This window comes from Oncorhynchus keta, chromosome 17 (assembly GCF_023373465.1).
Source record: "Oncorhynchus keta strain PuntledgeMale-10-30-2019 chromosome 17, Oket_V2, whole genome shotgun sequence".
Taxonomy (NCBI): domain Eukaryota; kingdom Metazoa; phylum Chordata; class Actinopteri; order Salmoniformes; family Salmonidae; genus Oncorhynchus; species Oncorhynchus keta.
In genome coordinates, this window is record NC_068437.1 from 21,028,842 (window position 1) to 21,046,999 (window position 18,158).

The window sequence follows — 18,158 nt, forward strand, 5'->3', positions numbered from 1 at the left end:
TCAGTTATTCAACTTGTGATAGATAGGATTGTCATAACACCCTTTTGCCACTAGATGGTGGAAGTATTAAGCGGAGGAACAAGCAGGCTCACTCTTTTGACCACTCTTTTGAAAAATGTAGGAGATCAGTAAGGAGGAACGCAAGAACTGCAGGGAGGCTCTTCAAAAACTCTTGGGGAAAGTCTACCAGCCAATCGTTATCAAAGAGCTGCTTATTCTCCAAGGCGGTCCCAAACAGGTAGAGCGCAGTGAAATATCTGTACACCATTACATATCAGTATGTTTTCCTCTATGTACTTGTATATGGTGCTGTCTGTCTTCCCTGGTGTAACCGAATGTAGCAGGCGTAAAAGAAACGCATGAGCGGCCTTTCTTTCTTTTTGATCATAACAAGAGAGAAAAAACTGTAGAGGGAGATTTTCTAATGCACTATTCATCCAATCCTGTAAATGTGGAGGAGGAGTTAAGATGGAGTATCACCTTGTTAACGTCCGAAAGCCGGAAATCCATTTTTCCTGAAAACCGTAAACATCTGGTTGTTTTTGACACTGCTGATGGTAACTCTGGTATGATCTTCAAAGAGTATCTTAAAGGTCCAATGCAAATGTTTTATCTCAATATCAAATTATTTCTGGGAAATAATTAAGTACCTTACTGTGTTTTCAATTCAAATGGTAAAAAATAAACACAAATAGCTTCTTAGTGTAAAGGAAGTCACGCTGCTTGCTTAGCGAGTACCACTTCCTCCTGAATTGGGCCATACCTGGCGCAAACTCGGGACCCCTGCCTTGCTAGCACACGTGACCACCCTCAAGCATCTTACCAGCTTGCACTGACCTGTCATCTGGCGCTGGTCTTTTTAAACAGTGGGGACACTTCAGGCTGAGGAGTAAGTTTCACACATCCCCATGTGCTACATTAGCAAAGAGCATTTCTCAAGCAATAATTTTGCTAGGAGTGTCTGGGAGTGGTCTGAGTGGGGAGGGGATACTGAAAACTATCTGTTATTGACAAAGAGGTTTAGAACTCTTCCTTACTAGTTTATTAACTAAGGTCAAGTAAAAATTCCAAACAGCTCTTACACTAAAATGGCATTACTTACTACGACTGTGATATGTGGTCGTCTCACCTAGCTATCGTAAGATGAATGCACAAAGTCGCTCTGGATAAGAGAATCTGCTAAATGACTAAAATGTAAATGTCTCTCTGCCCTTCCAGGCCCCTCCAGGCCATGGTACTAGTGGTGGCAATAGGAGCCCCCTCAGCCAGGCTCCCCCATGGCTGAGGCGTCTGTGTGGGCAGTTGCTGTCTGAGAGGCTGATGCAACCCAATGGAGTCCAGTCTGTGGTGAGGGCTATCCTAGAGGGAGGCGCAGGTGAGCTTCGCTGGAGACGTAGGGGGAACATTTAGAAACCCTGGCCATGAGATGGCAAGAAACATCTACCAAACACTTAGGTATTATCAGTTGTTGTGATGAGTGACCCATAAAATAATGCAGTTTCACTTTTTGTTCCCTTTCTCTCTAATAGGAGGAGAGTCTGATTGGAGGAAATGTGATGGTGTTGCCAGGATCCTAGCAGCTTGCCCTCAGCAGTCTCTATCTTCAGACAGCTACTACAGTCAGGTTTGCCCCCAGGTAAACCTGTCATGTTTTTAAAGATTTATGGAAATTAAACTTGCTGTACATACCGGCATAAAAGTCTAGCTTCATTCTGGTAATATTATTCTGTCTTAATGGTCAGATTCTGGAGCTCCTGCACTTCAGAGACAAGCTGACAGCTCAGCAGTTCCAGCGTGTGGCCACCAGGGCGGCTCTCACCATGGTGCAGGACTGCCCAATGTTTGCCCTGCAGTACCTGCTCACTCCCCTCTTCAGCTCCCTTCACCGCTGTGGCCGGATGACAGGTCAGTGCAAGCTGTGCAGTATCTCTGAGAGAACAAATGTACTAATTAGTTGCCTAAACTATATATGCAAATGTAGTGGACACCCCTTCAAATTAGCGGATTCTGCTATTTCAGCCACACCGTTGCTGACAGGTATATAAAATCAAGCACACAGCCATGCAATCTCCACAGACAAACATTGGCAGTAGAATGGCCATACTGAAGTGCTCCGTGATTTTCAATGTGGCACCGTCATAGGATGCCACCTTTCCAACAAGTCAGTTCGTCAAATTTCTGCCCTGCTAGAGCTTCCCCGGTCAACTGTAAGTGCTGTTGGAACGCAGACTGTGGGCCAGTCCTAATTGCCCAATGTCAGTGCCCGACCTCACTAATGCTCTTGTGGCTGAATGGAAGCAAGTCCCTGCAGCAATGTTCCAACATCTAGTGGGAAGCCTTCACCGAAGAGTGGAGGCTGTTATAGCAGTAAAGGGGGGACCAACTCCATATTCATACTCATGATTTTGCAATGAAATCAAATCAAATTTTATTTGTCACATGCACATGTTAGCAGATGTTAGTGCGAGTGTAGCGAAATGCTTGTGCTTCTAGTTCCGACAATGCAGGAATTACCAAGTAATCTAGCTAACAATTCCAAAACTACTACCTTATCGACACAAGTGTAAGGGGATAAAGAATATGTACATAAGATATATGAATGAGTGATGGTACAGAGCGGCATAGGCAAGATACAGTAGATGGTATTGATGAGATGTTCGCGCAGGTATTCACATTCTTTTGGTCATGTAGTGTATGTTGGTTTGTTAAAAATAACAACTTCTGTAGGCTATATAACTGAAAAATAACCACCACTGTTGTTAGCTTGCAGATCTGATTGCAGCTGCTCACCGCTTTCTATCAAATGATTTGGTCTGTGCATCAGGGAAATTGACACTGCTGCAGAGATTGACTCCGCTGGCTTTTAATTAGAGTCTGCCGGTCAATGTCCTTACCACTCTGAAAATGACTCTTGGTATTTTACTTGTTTATGTGTGTGTGCGTGCATCTTAATATGTGCCTGTGTGTGTTTGTTTGCGTGTACATGTATGGGTGCCCATGCCTGTGTGTGTAAATTGTGGTATTGCTTGAGGAGCACTCTGTAAAGTTGGGCTAATTGAATATGGATGTCCCCCTGCTGTTAACAGGCCTGTGGTCTGGCTGCTGATCTGACAGATAGATAGTACACAGACACAGCAAATCTGCATCAGCAAAGAACCCCTCATTGATCCACTTAACCAATAGGACACATCTACCCTATGAAACTCATCCTTGGCCTCTTTCTGTTTTGAATAGTATCCTAGTTTAATTTAGATCCTGCCCCAGTTACTATATTTTTTTAACATGTATTATGTGTGTGTGTGAACAATTATCCTCTATTCTGTAGGTATTGTCCCTCGCTGAATTCAGCGTGTGTTTTTTAAGCTCGCGAAATTCTGGCTCACGATTAAAGATGTCTGCTGGCTGTAAGTGCTTGTTTACGTGATGCTGAACATGAACCTGTAGGTTCAGACACAGCTTGGGTGGCTCTAGGCACTGAGTATGTCTGTATTTGTCAGGGGAGGGTCAAACCCGGGTCACAGTGGAGGAATGGGAGCTGACGCGCTGTGCGGAGGACGTGTTTAAGGTGAGTGGAACACAGACGATTAACTCAACCAATGTAAAGGCCAAACCTAGAGATTTACTGTATCATTCTCTCCTTCCATCTCTCGATCTCTCAGATCTGTGTGGTGGGGAACAGCCCGTCTGCTCCTTTGCTGAAGGCTCTGGGAGAAGTGGTTCCTGTTCTCTTCGATCTGTACTGCTTTACCAAGAAGAATGCTTCCCACCTACGGTCAGTTCTCTGTTAGAGAAATACTGAGCAGTTGAAGCATTTCAATATCTGGCTATTACTAAATAGTCTGAATAAGCCCTATTTGTGATGGTCACTTCAGCGATATAACAATGGTTTCACCTGTATCAGTCTCTGCTTTTTAGGTAGTTTCTAACTTTTCCCTGTGTATGTGTATGCTCCACAGCGCCCCCTGTCAGGAGATCCTGCTCTGGTACTTTGGCAACTCTGAGCTTTCTGTCGCCCTCTCAACGCTACAGCAGCTGTGTGCCATGGATGGAGGGGCAGGCGGGGTGGCCTCTGGCTTCCACTTCACCCCTGGTAGTGACGGAGGGGCACAGCTTAACCCCTCAGAGACCATCAGGTGACTGGCATTCAACATCACACAGTTACTGGTCTCCAATACTCCCATATGAGAAGAAGATGCTAGTAAAACCCCTTCATTGGGCGGAGGGGTTGTTATCACTGATCTGATGACTGGGATTGATGGATGTAATGTAGTGGAAACTGCAAGTGCACCTATCCAGTCATGTTAGAAAAAACATTTAATATGCAATCATGCACCAAGTCTCTCCCATCATGTGTGTTGGTCTCCTCTACCCTTCATGTCTCAGTGATGAGGATGATGCTCTGTATGAGAAGGTGTCTGGGGAGCAGTGGAGGGTGGAGTGTCTGGCCCAGCTGCTGGCTGAGATGAAGGATAGCGACCTGCCTGGAGACTTCTTCCTGGAGCTGCTGCAGGTATCTAATGTACCACACACCGAGACACAGACAGACACAGGCAGAGAGACAGCCTATGGCTTTGGTCAGTATTGTCCTGCTGCGTTCCCCAGGTGGGGTTGGTGTGTAAATATGGACGCTCTCTTCCCTGGCAGGCGCTGACTTGCTGGGCTGCAGAGGAGGAGGAAGAGGAGCAGGAAGTGGACACGTCAGCCATGACACTACTGCAGCTGGAGCAGCATCTGTTAGGGAAAGTCACAGGGAGGGGTCAGAAGCTGGCCCTACTGCAGGTGCTGGCTGTCATGTGTGAGGGCCTACCACACACTCTACTGCTGCGCAAGCCAACCCAGGTAACTACTGGTATACACTCCAAAGCTAAACTCAATGACCTTGCTCCTGTTCAAGATTGGATCATGTCAGATGCCAACAGTTGATTGACTTGAGTATTTTTTTTTCACTGCTTAAATATTTATCTCCAGCTCTAAAGTTTCAGTCTCCCATAGTTTACGTTATTATCTCAGTTTATGTTCACCATTTTTCCTCTTGTAGTTTTGTGATGAGCTTTTATCAAACTTTAAGTCTTTCTGTCTCTCCCTCCGCATCAGGGCTTTACAGAACACTGGTCCTCTGGGCCTCCTTATTGAGGAATGAGGGCATGATGAGTAATACTTTAAGAGCTCTAAGAATAGTGTGGTCTATCTCTGATTAGGTAAAAGACCCAGGGCTAGTGCTGTGCCATTTTGCCCAAGGAAAACCATTCACTCTCAGATTAGGAAACTTCTCTGATAAACTGGCTTCAGTTCAGTTGATAAGCAGTATTTTTAGCCATTTTATCTTGAGGGCCCTCAGCCAGGGGTTTTTGCAGAGACATTTTAACGTTTTTTTAATGTTTAAATCTGTGGGTGTGAGAATTTAATTGCACTAGTTAATATGCACCTCTTGGTAGGAAATGTGTGGTTTGTATACATGCAGCTGTCTGTCTGTCTGTCTGTCTTGGAAATGATATGTCTGTCTGTGTGTTCTCTCCCAGGTGGTGGAGTTCATCGTGGCCATGCTGCAGAGGGCCTGTGTGGGTTTGGACCAGGTCCGGGCTGCTGCAAGTCCAGTTGAGACCCAGACACTCAGCATGGGAATGGGCCTGGTGGCCACCCTGCTGTCAGGACCCTCACCGGTACTGCACACACAGCTAGGGAACACACACCATTCTGTTCAGGCAACAGGCTTTACCTTTGATACTACTGTAGATGAGTATGGTATCATACTGTTTGATATGTGGCATTTTGTTTTGATGTCTCTCTCTCCTTGTCGCAGCTGAGTGCTGAGGACTACTCCTCGATGTCCAGGCTCCTCCCACCTCTGGAGGAGATTTCCCAGAGGCACCCTGAGGTGGTCATCCAGGAGCTGGCCTCAGACCTGCGAGCCGCCATTGCCACACACGGTGCCTACCAACCTGACAACGTGACACGAGCCACTCAATATCAAAGTCCCAAAACGGACAATAACGTGCCTACTAAGAAAAACTTCAAGACCCAAACAAGTCCCTCGCAAGTCTCCCTAACAAGACTTTGCTCACCCACCCTTCATAACAACCCCAGCACAGACACTACTCAAATGCCTAACACTCAAGCCTCAATTCAGACCTGTATCCCCAACCTCAGAACACAGAGCAGCTCTGGTGATAGTCTGGCCCAGAAAACTCATCTACCCCAGAGGGTATCATCTGGGGCTGGCCAGGGTCCTGCAGGGGTGTCTGCTCCTGATGGGGGGCAGTCAGGTGGGAGGGGTGGCAGCAGTAGCAGCAGTGAGCCCTCCAGTGGCACCCCCAGTAGGGCCTTCTCAGACTGCATGCTCGGGGCATGTGATCCTGAGGTCCCCACCAGAGCAGTGGCCCTGAGAACCTTAACACGGGCCATACAGAACGGAGACCGGGAGGCTCTTCAGAATCAGGAGAAAGTCCTCACGGTGAGTAGAGTGGTGGAGAACCAGTAAATATTGCATGTAGCTTATAGAATATGACTCAGTGGTTTGACTGTGTATCAACCAGGGGACCCATTGCAGTCATGGGTTTAATAGGTTCCCTCTGATTCAGTGTTATCCATCTTTCTACCTCCATCGCTGACTTCCAGGGTCTCCATCTCCCTTGAGAGGGGTCTTCCTCTAACACCATAGCCTCACACAGGCCCTGGAGGCATGGACAGTAGCAGCAGAACCCGTCTCTGTGGGAGTTACTGTCTGTTTGGGTGGAGAGCATGTTTAATAGATGAGGGGAGTTGATCAGAGACCCTGGGGGAATGCAGTGTGGTCTATGGGGACTTGTTAATCTGGTTGAGGGGTGGTGAGGTTGAGGGAACTGGATTATCACACTGGGTCTGGATCTCATTTAGTATTCAGTGTAATGAGCACCCCTTCTGTGTGCACCTTCCACGACCCCCCCCCCTGGGGATCCTCTTTAATCTCCATCCTATTGTACTTCTCTTTGTGTTGGGTTGTTTTGGGACAAATTACAAGCACTATGAAGAAAAATTATGTAGTGGTGAAATTATCATTTTTATAGGATGTCAGATGGGAAAGTTGAGCAGCTTTGGTATAATGTGTCCTGTGATGGCTTTGTCTTCCAGCTCTTCCTGGAGAACTTGGAACATGAAGACACGTTTGTGTATCTGTCAGCCATTCAAGGTAGGAAGTCGATGGTCTCCAGGTGGTGCTTAACCTTACATGTGTAAACTTTTGGTCTTTTACTTTAGTTTTGTGGGTTGATATTAACCTTTGGCTTCGGCTAGCTTTCCTTTAGCAAGTTGTAGCAAGTATAACTAGGATACAACAATTATATCTCATCTAATTTGCCCTAGAAACTGGAATGACATTAACTTGCAGTGGCATCTTCTTCATGGTATATAGGTTTTGCTGGGCTTAGAGTTTCTCAGTGACCCATTCTGTGTCCCTCTCCTCCCTGCAGGCCTGGCGGTGTTGGCAGACTTCTTCCCTGAGAGGATCCTGCTGCGGCTGCAGGAAGAGTACCAGAATGTTCCATCCTCTCAGAAGGAGAGGTCCCTGGAGACACGGCTGAAGGTTGGAGAGGTGCTGATGAGGGCTAGCAGGGCTATGGGTGAGTGGACTATTATCAGCACAACTAACTGACCTACTAAAAACCTGCTCACCACACATCCTGGGAGAGGCTCCAGCAATACACTCATTAACTCAATGAGATTATTATATTTTGGTGTGTAGATTTGACCACACAGAGAAGGAAGCGCCTGCAGCTAGCCTCAATGACACAGTTTTGAGGTTAGGTTTTGACAGATTCATAGGCTGTTTTGTGAGGGATGTGTATGAATGATTGTGAATTTGCTTACTCATGTTAGTGTTTCCATTTTAATTATGTGTACATGTGTGTTGGTCTATGTTAACGGTGTATGGGGCCCAATTATAGTTATAAAGTCCTAAAACGGTCGTAAAACAGACAGTACATGCTTGTTCCACACTGAGGGGACTATATCGAAACCTATCCCTCTCTGTTAGAATTCCTTGTTTGTGGTCTTTCCCTCTCCCTGGTTTTGTCTACCATTTTCCCGGGACAAGTGAGGGGTTATTCGGCATGCCCCCCTTCCCCTCCCTTATCTTGGATGTGAAAGTCCCCCAGACAGACCAGCGACGGTCTCTAATTGGCCCTGCTCCACTAGCCTAACAGAACATCATCTCAGCTTGTTTGTCGCCCCATTAGATACCCACAGGAATCTTTTGTCACTCCTCTGGATCATTCTCCCCTTTCTTATGCATCTGGGAAAACACCCCCGTCTGCCAAACCCTATAATCTGAATCGAACCATATTAGCACCCCGTCTTTTTTTGTGTCCCCCCACATACTACAGATGGGCATTTTAAATTCCTTTCCTATTCAAGTAATATCATTATATTTTTCTGGGATATCCGGAATGCAAAATCATAATACAGAATTTGCTCTACAATGCAAAATGATGGCAGAGGTCAACAGCGGACAGACTGCATTTCTCAGGTAGTTTTGGCTAACAACAACAGCGAAAGAGAAGTCTGATTTTCACCATGATAGAACTGATTATAATACAAAAAGGTTTTCTGGTGAGTATTTTGTATTGAATTGATCTGTGTCAGGTCCTGTGGAAACTGTTAGGTGCGCGCCTGTAATTGCTGTTTGACGTGCGGAACATAGCATACCAATGCTATGAGGGATAAAAACAAAGTGTACACGTATTTTTATTTTTTTGAGGAATTTAAAATGTTGTGCTATATCCTTGCAGGTTAAGCTTTTTCACTGTATAAATAGGCCTAAAAATCATTTAACACTCACTCAAGTAAGCGAATACTAACATCCATTAGGATATTCGATTAACCATGCCATCCCTACCACGTACTGTATCCCCAGTGCACAAAAGGCCACTTTCCCTTTGCTTTTTCAATGTATTGCACATTAATACATTTCCATCAAAGGAATTCTTGAGATTCTTTGGCCCAGGTCAGATCTTGGTCTGAGAGTGATGTAAATGTACAGTTTTGACTGACTGGACAAAGGAGCTACAATGAGTCAGGAACAGATAGTAGTAAATGGGCAAGGGAAGCATGAGAGTAGCAACTGGACGAATACAGGCCTGCTGACCTGGATAAAACACCCAATTATTCACAAACCGACACCCGTTTTCTCTTTTATTAAGGCAGTTAATAAAATACCATCCTTTGAAACATGGCTCTGACTGAGGAGTGGCCAGCTGAACTGGTGTGTATGGGTATCTGGAAGGTGGAGGCCAGGCTGAATGATATCTCTCATGGTGGGTCTATCTGACTGGGCCAGCAGACTCAGCTGCAGGGACCACGGCCCAGTCCACCCATCTGGGTCTTACTTGGACACCCAGTCACCTGGCCAACTCCATGGCTCTACTGCTTTATGTTGAGGAATAGAGCAGTGGGGGGCTGTCTTAGTAAGACAGATTTACACACACTGAAAGGAGTAAAGCGTCTTCTCTATTTTAGTTTCTTTGCAGATTTAGCAACCACCTTTGTAAAACAAAAACACACACGAGTCAGCTCTTTGTATAGATTAAAACAACTTCACCAGCTGGACCAATAGGCAGGTAGTGTGATGCCATGTCCTCCTGATGTGCATTGGAGGACAGACCAGATGTGGGGAAGTTTCCTCAGCACTGTCAGCAGCCAGTAGTCAGTTTTGCTGGCAGCCAATAGTACAGTATTGATAATCGTTAATAACAATTACAAACCTTATCATCTTCCTTCCTGTGTTTCAGGTGACCTGGCTCCCCACCATGGCCGGCCTCTGATCGGGGTCTTCCTGAGGGGGACGAGGGACGAGGACCGCAGTGTCCGCGCTAGCTGCCTGTCCAACCTGGGAGAGCTCTGCCAGAGACTCAACTATGCCCTGGGGCCTTGGGCTCAGGAGGTGAGGACCACTAGTAAACCATGTCATATGGTTAAACAAATGTCTGTCAGTTTATTTGCCTATAGTTTCTAAGTACAGTACCAGTCAAAAGTTTGGACACACCTACTCATTCCAGGGTTTTCCTTTATTTTTACTATTTTCTACATTATAGAATAATAGTGAAGACATCAAAACTATGAAATAACACATATGGAATCTTGTAGTAACCAAACAAGAAAGTTGAAAGTTTTGTCAAGTGCAGTCACAAAAAACATCAAGCGCAATGATGAAACTGGCTCTCATGAGGACCACCACAGGAAAGGAAGACCCAGAGTTACCTCTGCTACAGAGGATATGTTCATTAGAGTTACCAGACTCAGAAATTGCAGCACAAATAAATGCTTCAGAATTCATGTAACGGACACATCTCAACATCAACTGTTCAGAGGAGACTGCGTGAATCAGGCCTTCATGGTCGAATTGCTGCAAAGGACCCACTACTAAAAGACACCAATAAGAAGAAGAGACTTGCTTGGGCCAAGAAACACAAGCAATGGACATTAGACTGGTGGAAATCTGTCTGATGAGTCCCAATTTGAGATTTCTGGTTCCAACCTCTGTGTCTTTGTGAGACGCAGAGTAGGTTAACGGTTGATCTCCGCATGTGTGGTTCCCACCGTGAAGCATGGAGGTGGAGGTGTGATGGTGTGTGGGTGCTTTGCTGGTGACACTGTCAGTGATTTATTTTGAATTCAAGGCACACAACCAACATGGCTACCACAGCATTCTGCAGCGATACGCCATCACAAAAGCATTCCACTGATGCTGGCCCATGTTGACTCCAGTGCTTCCCACAGTTGTGTCAAGTTGGCTGGATGTCCTTTTGGTGGTGGACCATTCTTGATACACACAGGAAACTGTTGAGTGTGAAAACCCCAGTAGTATTGCTGTTCTTGATACAAACTGGTGCTCCATGCATCTACTACTATTAATAATATTACCATTATTATTTGTATTGTTTCATTCACTTCTGTTGTACCTGCACTGTTCTAGCTCGGAGCGTAAGAATTTCACTCTACCCTGCAAATGCATCCGTGACCCTGTGCATGTGACTAATAAAATAATCTGTCAATGAATCATCCTAAATTTGCCAATCACTGATTATATAGTGACGTAACTACTCCCTCTCTTAAATCTGTCAATGAGTCCAGATGTCCCCTGTCTTGGCGTATGGCTACACTTATAGCCATAGGATGGTTGGGGTCAGGGTGGGATTCATCTAGGGGTCCGGCGTCAGGGAACAGCAGGTATTGCCCAAGGTTAAAGGTCACGGTTCACTTTCTTCAGAGGGAGAGAACTGAACTTTGACTGTCTTGTCCTACTGCCCCTCTCTCAGCCTGTGCCTCTGCCCATGACACATTTTTCCCAGCTCAGCGGTATTGTGTGTTGGAGTGTCCTCTCCTAAAGAGCCCCTCCCTCAGTGCTGAGATCAGGCTTTTCACTGGTGGGGAGAGCATGAGGGGGAGGGGCCGGAATCACTTTACTCAAACGCTCGTCCGCTCTAGTCTATGTTTGAGTTGACAGAAATGTGTGTGTGTCAGGGCAGCTTGTGGAAGGCCTGTCTGCCTGCTGCAGTGGTCAGGGTCCTAAATAAAGATGCTTTGACGACCAGGGGTCTGTCAGCGAGGTCTGTGCACTGCAGACTCTGCCTCATGAATACGCATCTCTGTCAGGCTGAGTAACAGGGATGCCTATTCATGAGAGCCATGGCCCTCTGCTCTCTGCTACAGCCTAATCCCTCTCAGTCCATCACAGCCTGCCGTCGGTGTGTGTCTATCCTACCTATATGTTAATCAACCTAGTGCACTAGCGGTAACCACAGCACTGTGGACCTTGGCAAGGTCATTGCTCCTTTATAGATCCTCTGAGAGTGTGTATTTATCTGTGTATGTGTTTGTTCTTCCTTAGTTGAGCACCTGTTTGACGGCACTGATAAAGACCGAGAAGGAGGCAGAGGTGCGGCGAGCTGCTGTCCACGTCATTGCCCTGCTGCTCAGGGGCCTGAGCGACAAAGCCACCGAGGTACAGTACTAGAGCAGTTGTCTGTACCCGTACAGGTACAAGAGCCACATGGATACACACATTTGTTGAACACTCCTACACACATTTGTTGAGCACTCCTACACATTTGTTGAGCACTCCTACACACATTTGTTGAGCACTCCTACACACATTTGTTGAGCACTCCTACACACATTTGTTGAGCACTCCTACACACATTTGTTGAGCATTCCTACACACATTTGTTGAGCACTCCTACACACATTTGTTGAGCACTCCTACACACATTTGTTGAGCACTCCTACACACATTTGTTGAGCACTCCTACACACATTTGTTGAGCACTCCTACACACATTTGTTGAGCACTCCTACACACATTTGTTGAGCACTCCTACACACATTTGTTGAGCACTCCTACACACATTTGTTGAGCACTCCTACACACATTTGTTGAGCACTCCTACACACATTTGTTGAGCACTCCTACACACATTTGTTGAGCACTCCTACACACATTTGTTGAACACTCCTACACACATTTGTTGAACACTCCTACACATTTGTTGAGCACTCCTACACACATTTGTTGAGCACTCCTACACACATTTGTTGAACACTCCTACACACATTTGTTGAGCACTCCTACACATTTGTTGAGCACTCCTACACATTTGTTGAGCACTCCTACACATTTGTTGAGCACTCCTACACATTTGTTGAGCACTCCTACACACATTTGTTGAGCACTCCTACACACATTTGTTGAGCACTCCTACACACATTTGTTGAGCACTCCTACACACATTTGTTGAGCACTCCTACACATTTGTTGAGCACTCCTACACATTTGTTGAACACTCCTACACACATTTGTTGAACAGTCATAAGAAGTGAAAAATGGTCATTGGTATGGCCTCTTACAGAATGTAATCTAATATAGTTGACATATTAGTGCGTGGAGATGTGTGTTGGAGGGCCGGCGGGTTGCAACAGAGATCGTTGCGGTCATCATACTGCGGTCATCATACTGCGGACGGTCAGACAACTTTGGAGGGTTTTTTGTCCTGCAGAATATTTTGAAACGGTTGTCATTCTGCTTTGTATGCATTAACTTTGGACAACCTATTGTATTAAAAGTAGGTGTAAAAGTAGATTTTATTTCTTACCAGTACGGGACAAACACTTCTTTTTTTTTTTATAGGCTAGGTTTAATCATAGAATTACATAGAGAGGCCTATAGAATCCCTAATCATTTCATATATGATCTCTGTGGTCTTAGCCTAGGCCTAGTAAAACAATGTATGACCTTTTAATGTGGCATAAACACAACCAGTCATGATGTTTTAATCTGATTGTCAAACAATCACTTCAAAAAGGTGCTCCTGTAGGCTACCTGTGCATGTTCGTCCACTCACTAAATCATTCCAGCATCCAAACCCCAACAGTGCGCTGTGCATCCGCAATGAAAAGAGACATCTGTTACAAAACGCCTATGTGTTTTGTAATGACATTCTTCGGTTGTCATTATGCCTTCACTTGTAGCCTGAATTGATGTGTCCACTACCTATGCATAGGCAGAGAATCACATGGCAGTTACCTTTCCAAGGAAATTAACTTAAATATGATTACACTATAGTTTACTACCGTGTCTGTGAATAAATATTGATAATGGAAACAAGTGGAGGGCACTGAACCAACGTGAGTCGAGGTACAGTCAAATTGTGATTATCATTAAAAAGGAAAAGATGCAATGCGCATACCATGGTGAGCGAACGCTGCGCCCTTTCAATAAACATTGTTTACCCATTTATTTGTCTCTATCTGCAAATCGTTGTGAAAGGTAGGGTAAGCATACCTATTAAACCCACTTTCCCATCAAGCCCACTTCCATCTTTGGATGCCAAAAATGTAATAAAATAAAACAACTTTTCTGCTGTTTAACGTTTCAACTAATTCATTTGGTTGTTACACCCAACTTTTTTATTCTAAGCCAATCAGATGTTGTATTATTAAGGTATTGACTGTTATGTATAAGTTCCCACTAATGGCTAATTTCAAAGCTGAAAAAAAACTTGTTGATGCTACCCTCAGATAAACAACATCTTCAGATATTTTAGAATGTGTTGATTCATTGCTATTTCTTGCCAATTGAAATAAGGGTTTTTCATGCTAGCAGTCATACATGCATGTCACAGTTACACAGTAGCAACAAATTGGTGAACTACAGCAAGATAATATATTTCAGGCATTCTCAGCTTACATTTATTTTCAAAGCATTTTGACTAATTTTACTGTTAAATCAACCTTGCATTGATATACATACAGTGGGGCAAAAAAGTATTTAGTCAGCCACCAATAGTGCAAGTTCTCCCACTTAAAAAGACGAGAGGCCTGTAATTTGCATCATAGGTCCACTTCAACTATGACAGACAAAATGAGAAAACAAATCCAGAAAATCACATTGTTGTATTTTTAATGAATTTATTTGCCAACTATGGTGGAAAATAAGTATTTGGTCAATAACAAAAGTTTCTCAATACTTTGTTATATACCCTTTGTTGGCAATGACAGAAGTCAAACGTTTTCTGTAAGTCTTCACAAGGTTTTCACACACTGTTGCTGGTATTTTGGCCCATTCCTCCAAGCAGATCTCCTCTAGATCAGTGATGTTTTGGGGCTGTTGCTGGGCAACACGGACTTTCAACTCCCTCCAAAGATTTTCTATGGGGTTGAGATATGGAGACTGGCTAGGCCACTCCAGGACCTTGAAATGCTTCTTACGAAGCCACTCCTTCGTTGCCCGGGCGGTGTGTTTGGGATCATTGTCATGCTGAAAGACCCAGCCACGTTTCATCTTCAATGCCCTTGCTGATGGAAGGAGGTTTTCACTCAAAATCTCACGATACATGGCCCCATTCATTCTTTCCTTTACACAGATCAGTCGTCCTGGTCCCTTTGCAGAAAAACAGCCCCAAAGCATGGTGTTTCCACCCCCATGCTTCACAGTAGGTATGGTGTTCTTTGGATGCAACTCAGCATTCTTTGTCCTCCAATCACGGCGAGTTGAGTTTTTACCAAAAAGTTATATTTTGGTTTCATCTGACCATATGACATTGGGAGAATCTTCTTCTGGATCATCCAAATGCTCTCTAGCAAACTTCAGATGGGCCTGGACATGTACTGGCTTAAGCAGGGGGACACGTCTGGCACTGCAGGATTTGAGTCCCTGGCGGCGTAGTGTGTTACTGATGGTAGGCGTTTTTTACTTTGGTCCCAGCTCTCTGCAGGTCATTCAGTAGGTCCCCCCGTGTGGTTCTGGGATTTTTGCTCACCGTTCTTGTGATCATTTTGACCCCATGGGGTGAGATCTTGCGTGGAGCCCCAGATCGAGGGAGATTATCAGTGGTCTTGTATGTCTTCCATTTCCTAATAATTGCTCCCACAGTTGATTTCTTCAAACCAAGCTGCTTACCTATTGCAGATTCAGTCTTCCCAGCCTGGTGCAGGTCTACAATTTTGTTTCTGGTGTCCTTTGACAGCTCTTTGGTCTTGGCCATAGTGGAGTTTGGAGTGTGACTGTTTGAGGTTGTGGACAGGTGTCTTTTATACTGATAACAAGTTCAAACAGGTGCCATTAATACAGGTAACGAGTGGAGGACAGAGGAGCCTCTTAAAGAAGAAGTTACAGGTCTGTGAGAGCCAGAAATCTTGCTTGTTTGTAGGTGACCAAATACTTATTTTCCACCACAATTTGCTAATAAGTTCATTAAAAATCCTACAATGTGATTTTTGGGATTTTTTTTCTAATTTTGTCTGTAATTTTTGAAGTGTACCTATGATGAAAATCACTGGCCTCATCTTTTTAAGTGGGAGAACTTGCACAATTGGTGGCTGACTAAATACTTTTTTGCCCCACTGTAGATGCCATTGACATTTAGTTGGGCTTAAAAGGTACAGTAGTACAAAAAGCACTCCCTCTATACAGAGTGTAAATTACAAAGAAATATTGTTCAATATGATCAATACTAATTTTGCATAATATTGTAGTCTATAGTATATATTTATAGCCCAGCCCAATTAGTTTCCAAATATTTTATGAGTAGACTTTGCTCTTCTGTCTTTTTCACCATAAATCACTGTTTGTAAACCAAGCATGCTCCATTTAGGCCCAGTATGCTCCTTTTAGTTCCAGTATGCTCCTATTAGGCCCAGTATGCTCCTATTAAGCCTGGTTTATATTGAAACACATGGGGATAGTGTGTTGATATCCCTAATATTCAATTACCAAAAAACATTATTTTTTTTCTCAGATTTGTTGGTTAAAACACACAAAAACTACAGGTATGCATATTATGCATCTAGCTATGGTGCCTTTACCAAGATAGAAACCTCTGTACTCTCTCCAAGACTTTTGGAGTGGACAAGTAGTCCTTGATGCAGAGAGAGAAGAATAAGATCAGGGTTGAAGGATAGAAGACCTACAAGAGTTGACAAAAATGCAAACAAATGAAGAACAGGAAGATGACAATTTGAAGACTGCTCATGCACTTTTGGGTGGGGGAATTGTCATATTGTTGTCTTTCATTTATCCAGGTGATTCTGTTTTTGGGTCCACCACCTGTACCTTTTTTAATACACAGTAGGGAGGAAGATTTATGTTCTAACCAATCAGTAACAAACCTGATTCAACTAATTGAAGTCAATAATTAGTTGAATCAGGTGTGTACTGTTTTTTTTTTTTACTGGTTTGCAAGAACAAAAGTCCACATTGATCTCTGTGGACTGTCAGGATGAATTGCAATGATCAGTTTATTCTAATAACTTTAGGGGAGATACATTTTATATTAGAAGGATTTCCACGTCTCCCTCTGTTGGTTCTCAGTCCAGGAAAGTAGGGTTGTTTTTGTTCTTTCTTTGATAGTACTTGTAAATGTGATATTTCAGTTTTTAATACATTCTGGGTGTATTGTGTGTAGAGTGATGAGGAAAAACAACAACCTTTTTGAGTAAGGCTGTAACGTAACAAAGTGGGAAAAAGTCAAGGGGTCTGAATACTTTCAAATGCACCACCATATGTTAGAAATGTGTAAACTTAAATTTTGGTGGACTTAATAGGTACCCTTACCCTTTATGCAAAGTGTGGCTCAAGAAAAGGTTAGTGTCTGCTTTCATCATCCAGGCTGCTTCAAGATCAGTAGCCGTACCTCTACGCTCCTAAATTGAGCGTGTGAGATCAGGTGTGCGTGTGGCCACAATTAAATAGAGTATTCATGGGAAGAGAAGCAATAGGCAGGTATCTTTCCAAGGGAATCTACTTCCTAAATATAATTAGGCTATAGTTTACTACGTTGCCTAAAAATAAATATTGCTCACTCATATTTGTCTGTCTGAAAATCATCCCACTCCTAAAAGGTAGGTTATATGCATAATGTAGCTCAAGAGAAAGTTAAACTCTGATCTCTTCAAACGATGTCTAGCCTACTGGCTGATATAGCCATAGCCACAGCAAGATGTTTGCCCTCTCTACAGATGACTATATCGGTCTGCTAATACAGGACTAGTAAAGGCCCAGTGCACTACTTTTGTGAGAGACAAAAGTCTCCATATATGTTTTTCTATTAATATATATTTGATTAAATCAGATTTTTCAACACCCCTACTTCCCATTGCTGTATATATAGCCCAGTAATGGGCCATGTGAGAATCTCTGGTAATGTAACCAGTGGAGGCTCCTCAGAGGAGGAATTTCATATAAATAAAAAGAGTGAATCATTTAAAAATGTACCCTTTTTTGATAAAACTATAGTAAATATATTCACATGTCACCAAATAATTTATTAAAACACACTGTTTTGCAATGGTCTACAGTAGCCTCAACAGCACTCTGTAGGGTAGCACCATGGTGTAACCGGATGATAGCTAGTTTCCGTCCTCCTCTGTGTACATTGACTTAGGAGGCTCGTGGTTCTCATCCTCTTACATAGACACAGTAATTATGAGATTGTCCTCCAACCTATCAGAGCTCTTGCAGCACGAACTGACATGTTGTCCACCCAAAGGGTCAGATAATTAATCTAGCACTGAAAGCATAAGCTACAGATAGCTAGCACTGCAGTGCATAACATGTGGTGAGTAGTTGACTCAAAAAGAGAGAAAGACAATAGTTGAACAGTTTTGAACAAATTCATCTCTTCAAAATGAAG

General features: G+C 43.9%; 1 protein-coding gene across 1 annotated transcript in view; it reads left to right on the forward strand.

Moving 5' to 3' along the window:
* tango6 (transport and golgi organization 6 homolog (Drosophila)) overlaps positions 1-18,158 on the forward strand; it is a 33,958-nt gene that overhangs the window by 1,219 nt on the left and 14,581 nt on the right. The window contains exons 3-17 of the mRNA XM_035790926.2: positions 122-238; positions 1,219-1,375; positions 1,530-1,636; positions 1,743-1,905; positions 3,498-3,565; positions 3,660-3,772; positions 3,957-4,133; positions 4,384-4,510; positions 4,645-4,839; positions 5,520-5,660; positions 5,801-6,451; positions 7,108-7,165; positions 7,446-7,595; positions 9,762-9,913; positions 11,861-11,974. Of these exons, the coding sequence (XP_035646819.1) occupies positions 122-238; positions 1,219-1,375; positions 1,530-1,636; positions 1,743-1,905; positions 3,498-3,565; positions 3,660-3,772; positions 3,957-4,133; positions 4,384-4,510; positions 4,645-4,839; positions 5,520-5,660; positions 5,801-6,451; positions 7,108-7,165; positions 7,446-7,595; positions 9,762-9,913; positions 11,861-11,974 (2,490 nt within the window). The remainder of the gene's footprint in view (positions 1-121; positions 239-1,218; positions 1,376-1,529; positions 1,637-1,742; positions 1,906-3,497; positions 3,566-3,659; positions 3,773-3,956; positions 4,134-4,383; positions 4,511-4,644; positions 4,840-5,519; positions 5,661-5,800; positions 6,452-7,107; positions 7,166-7,445; positions 7,596-9,761; positions 9,914-11,860; positions 11,975-18,158) is intronic.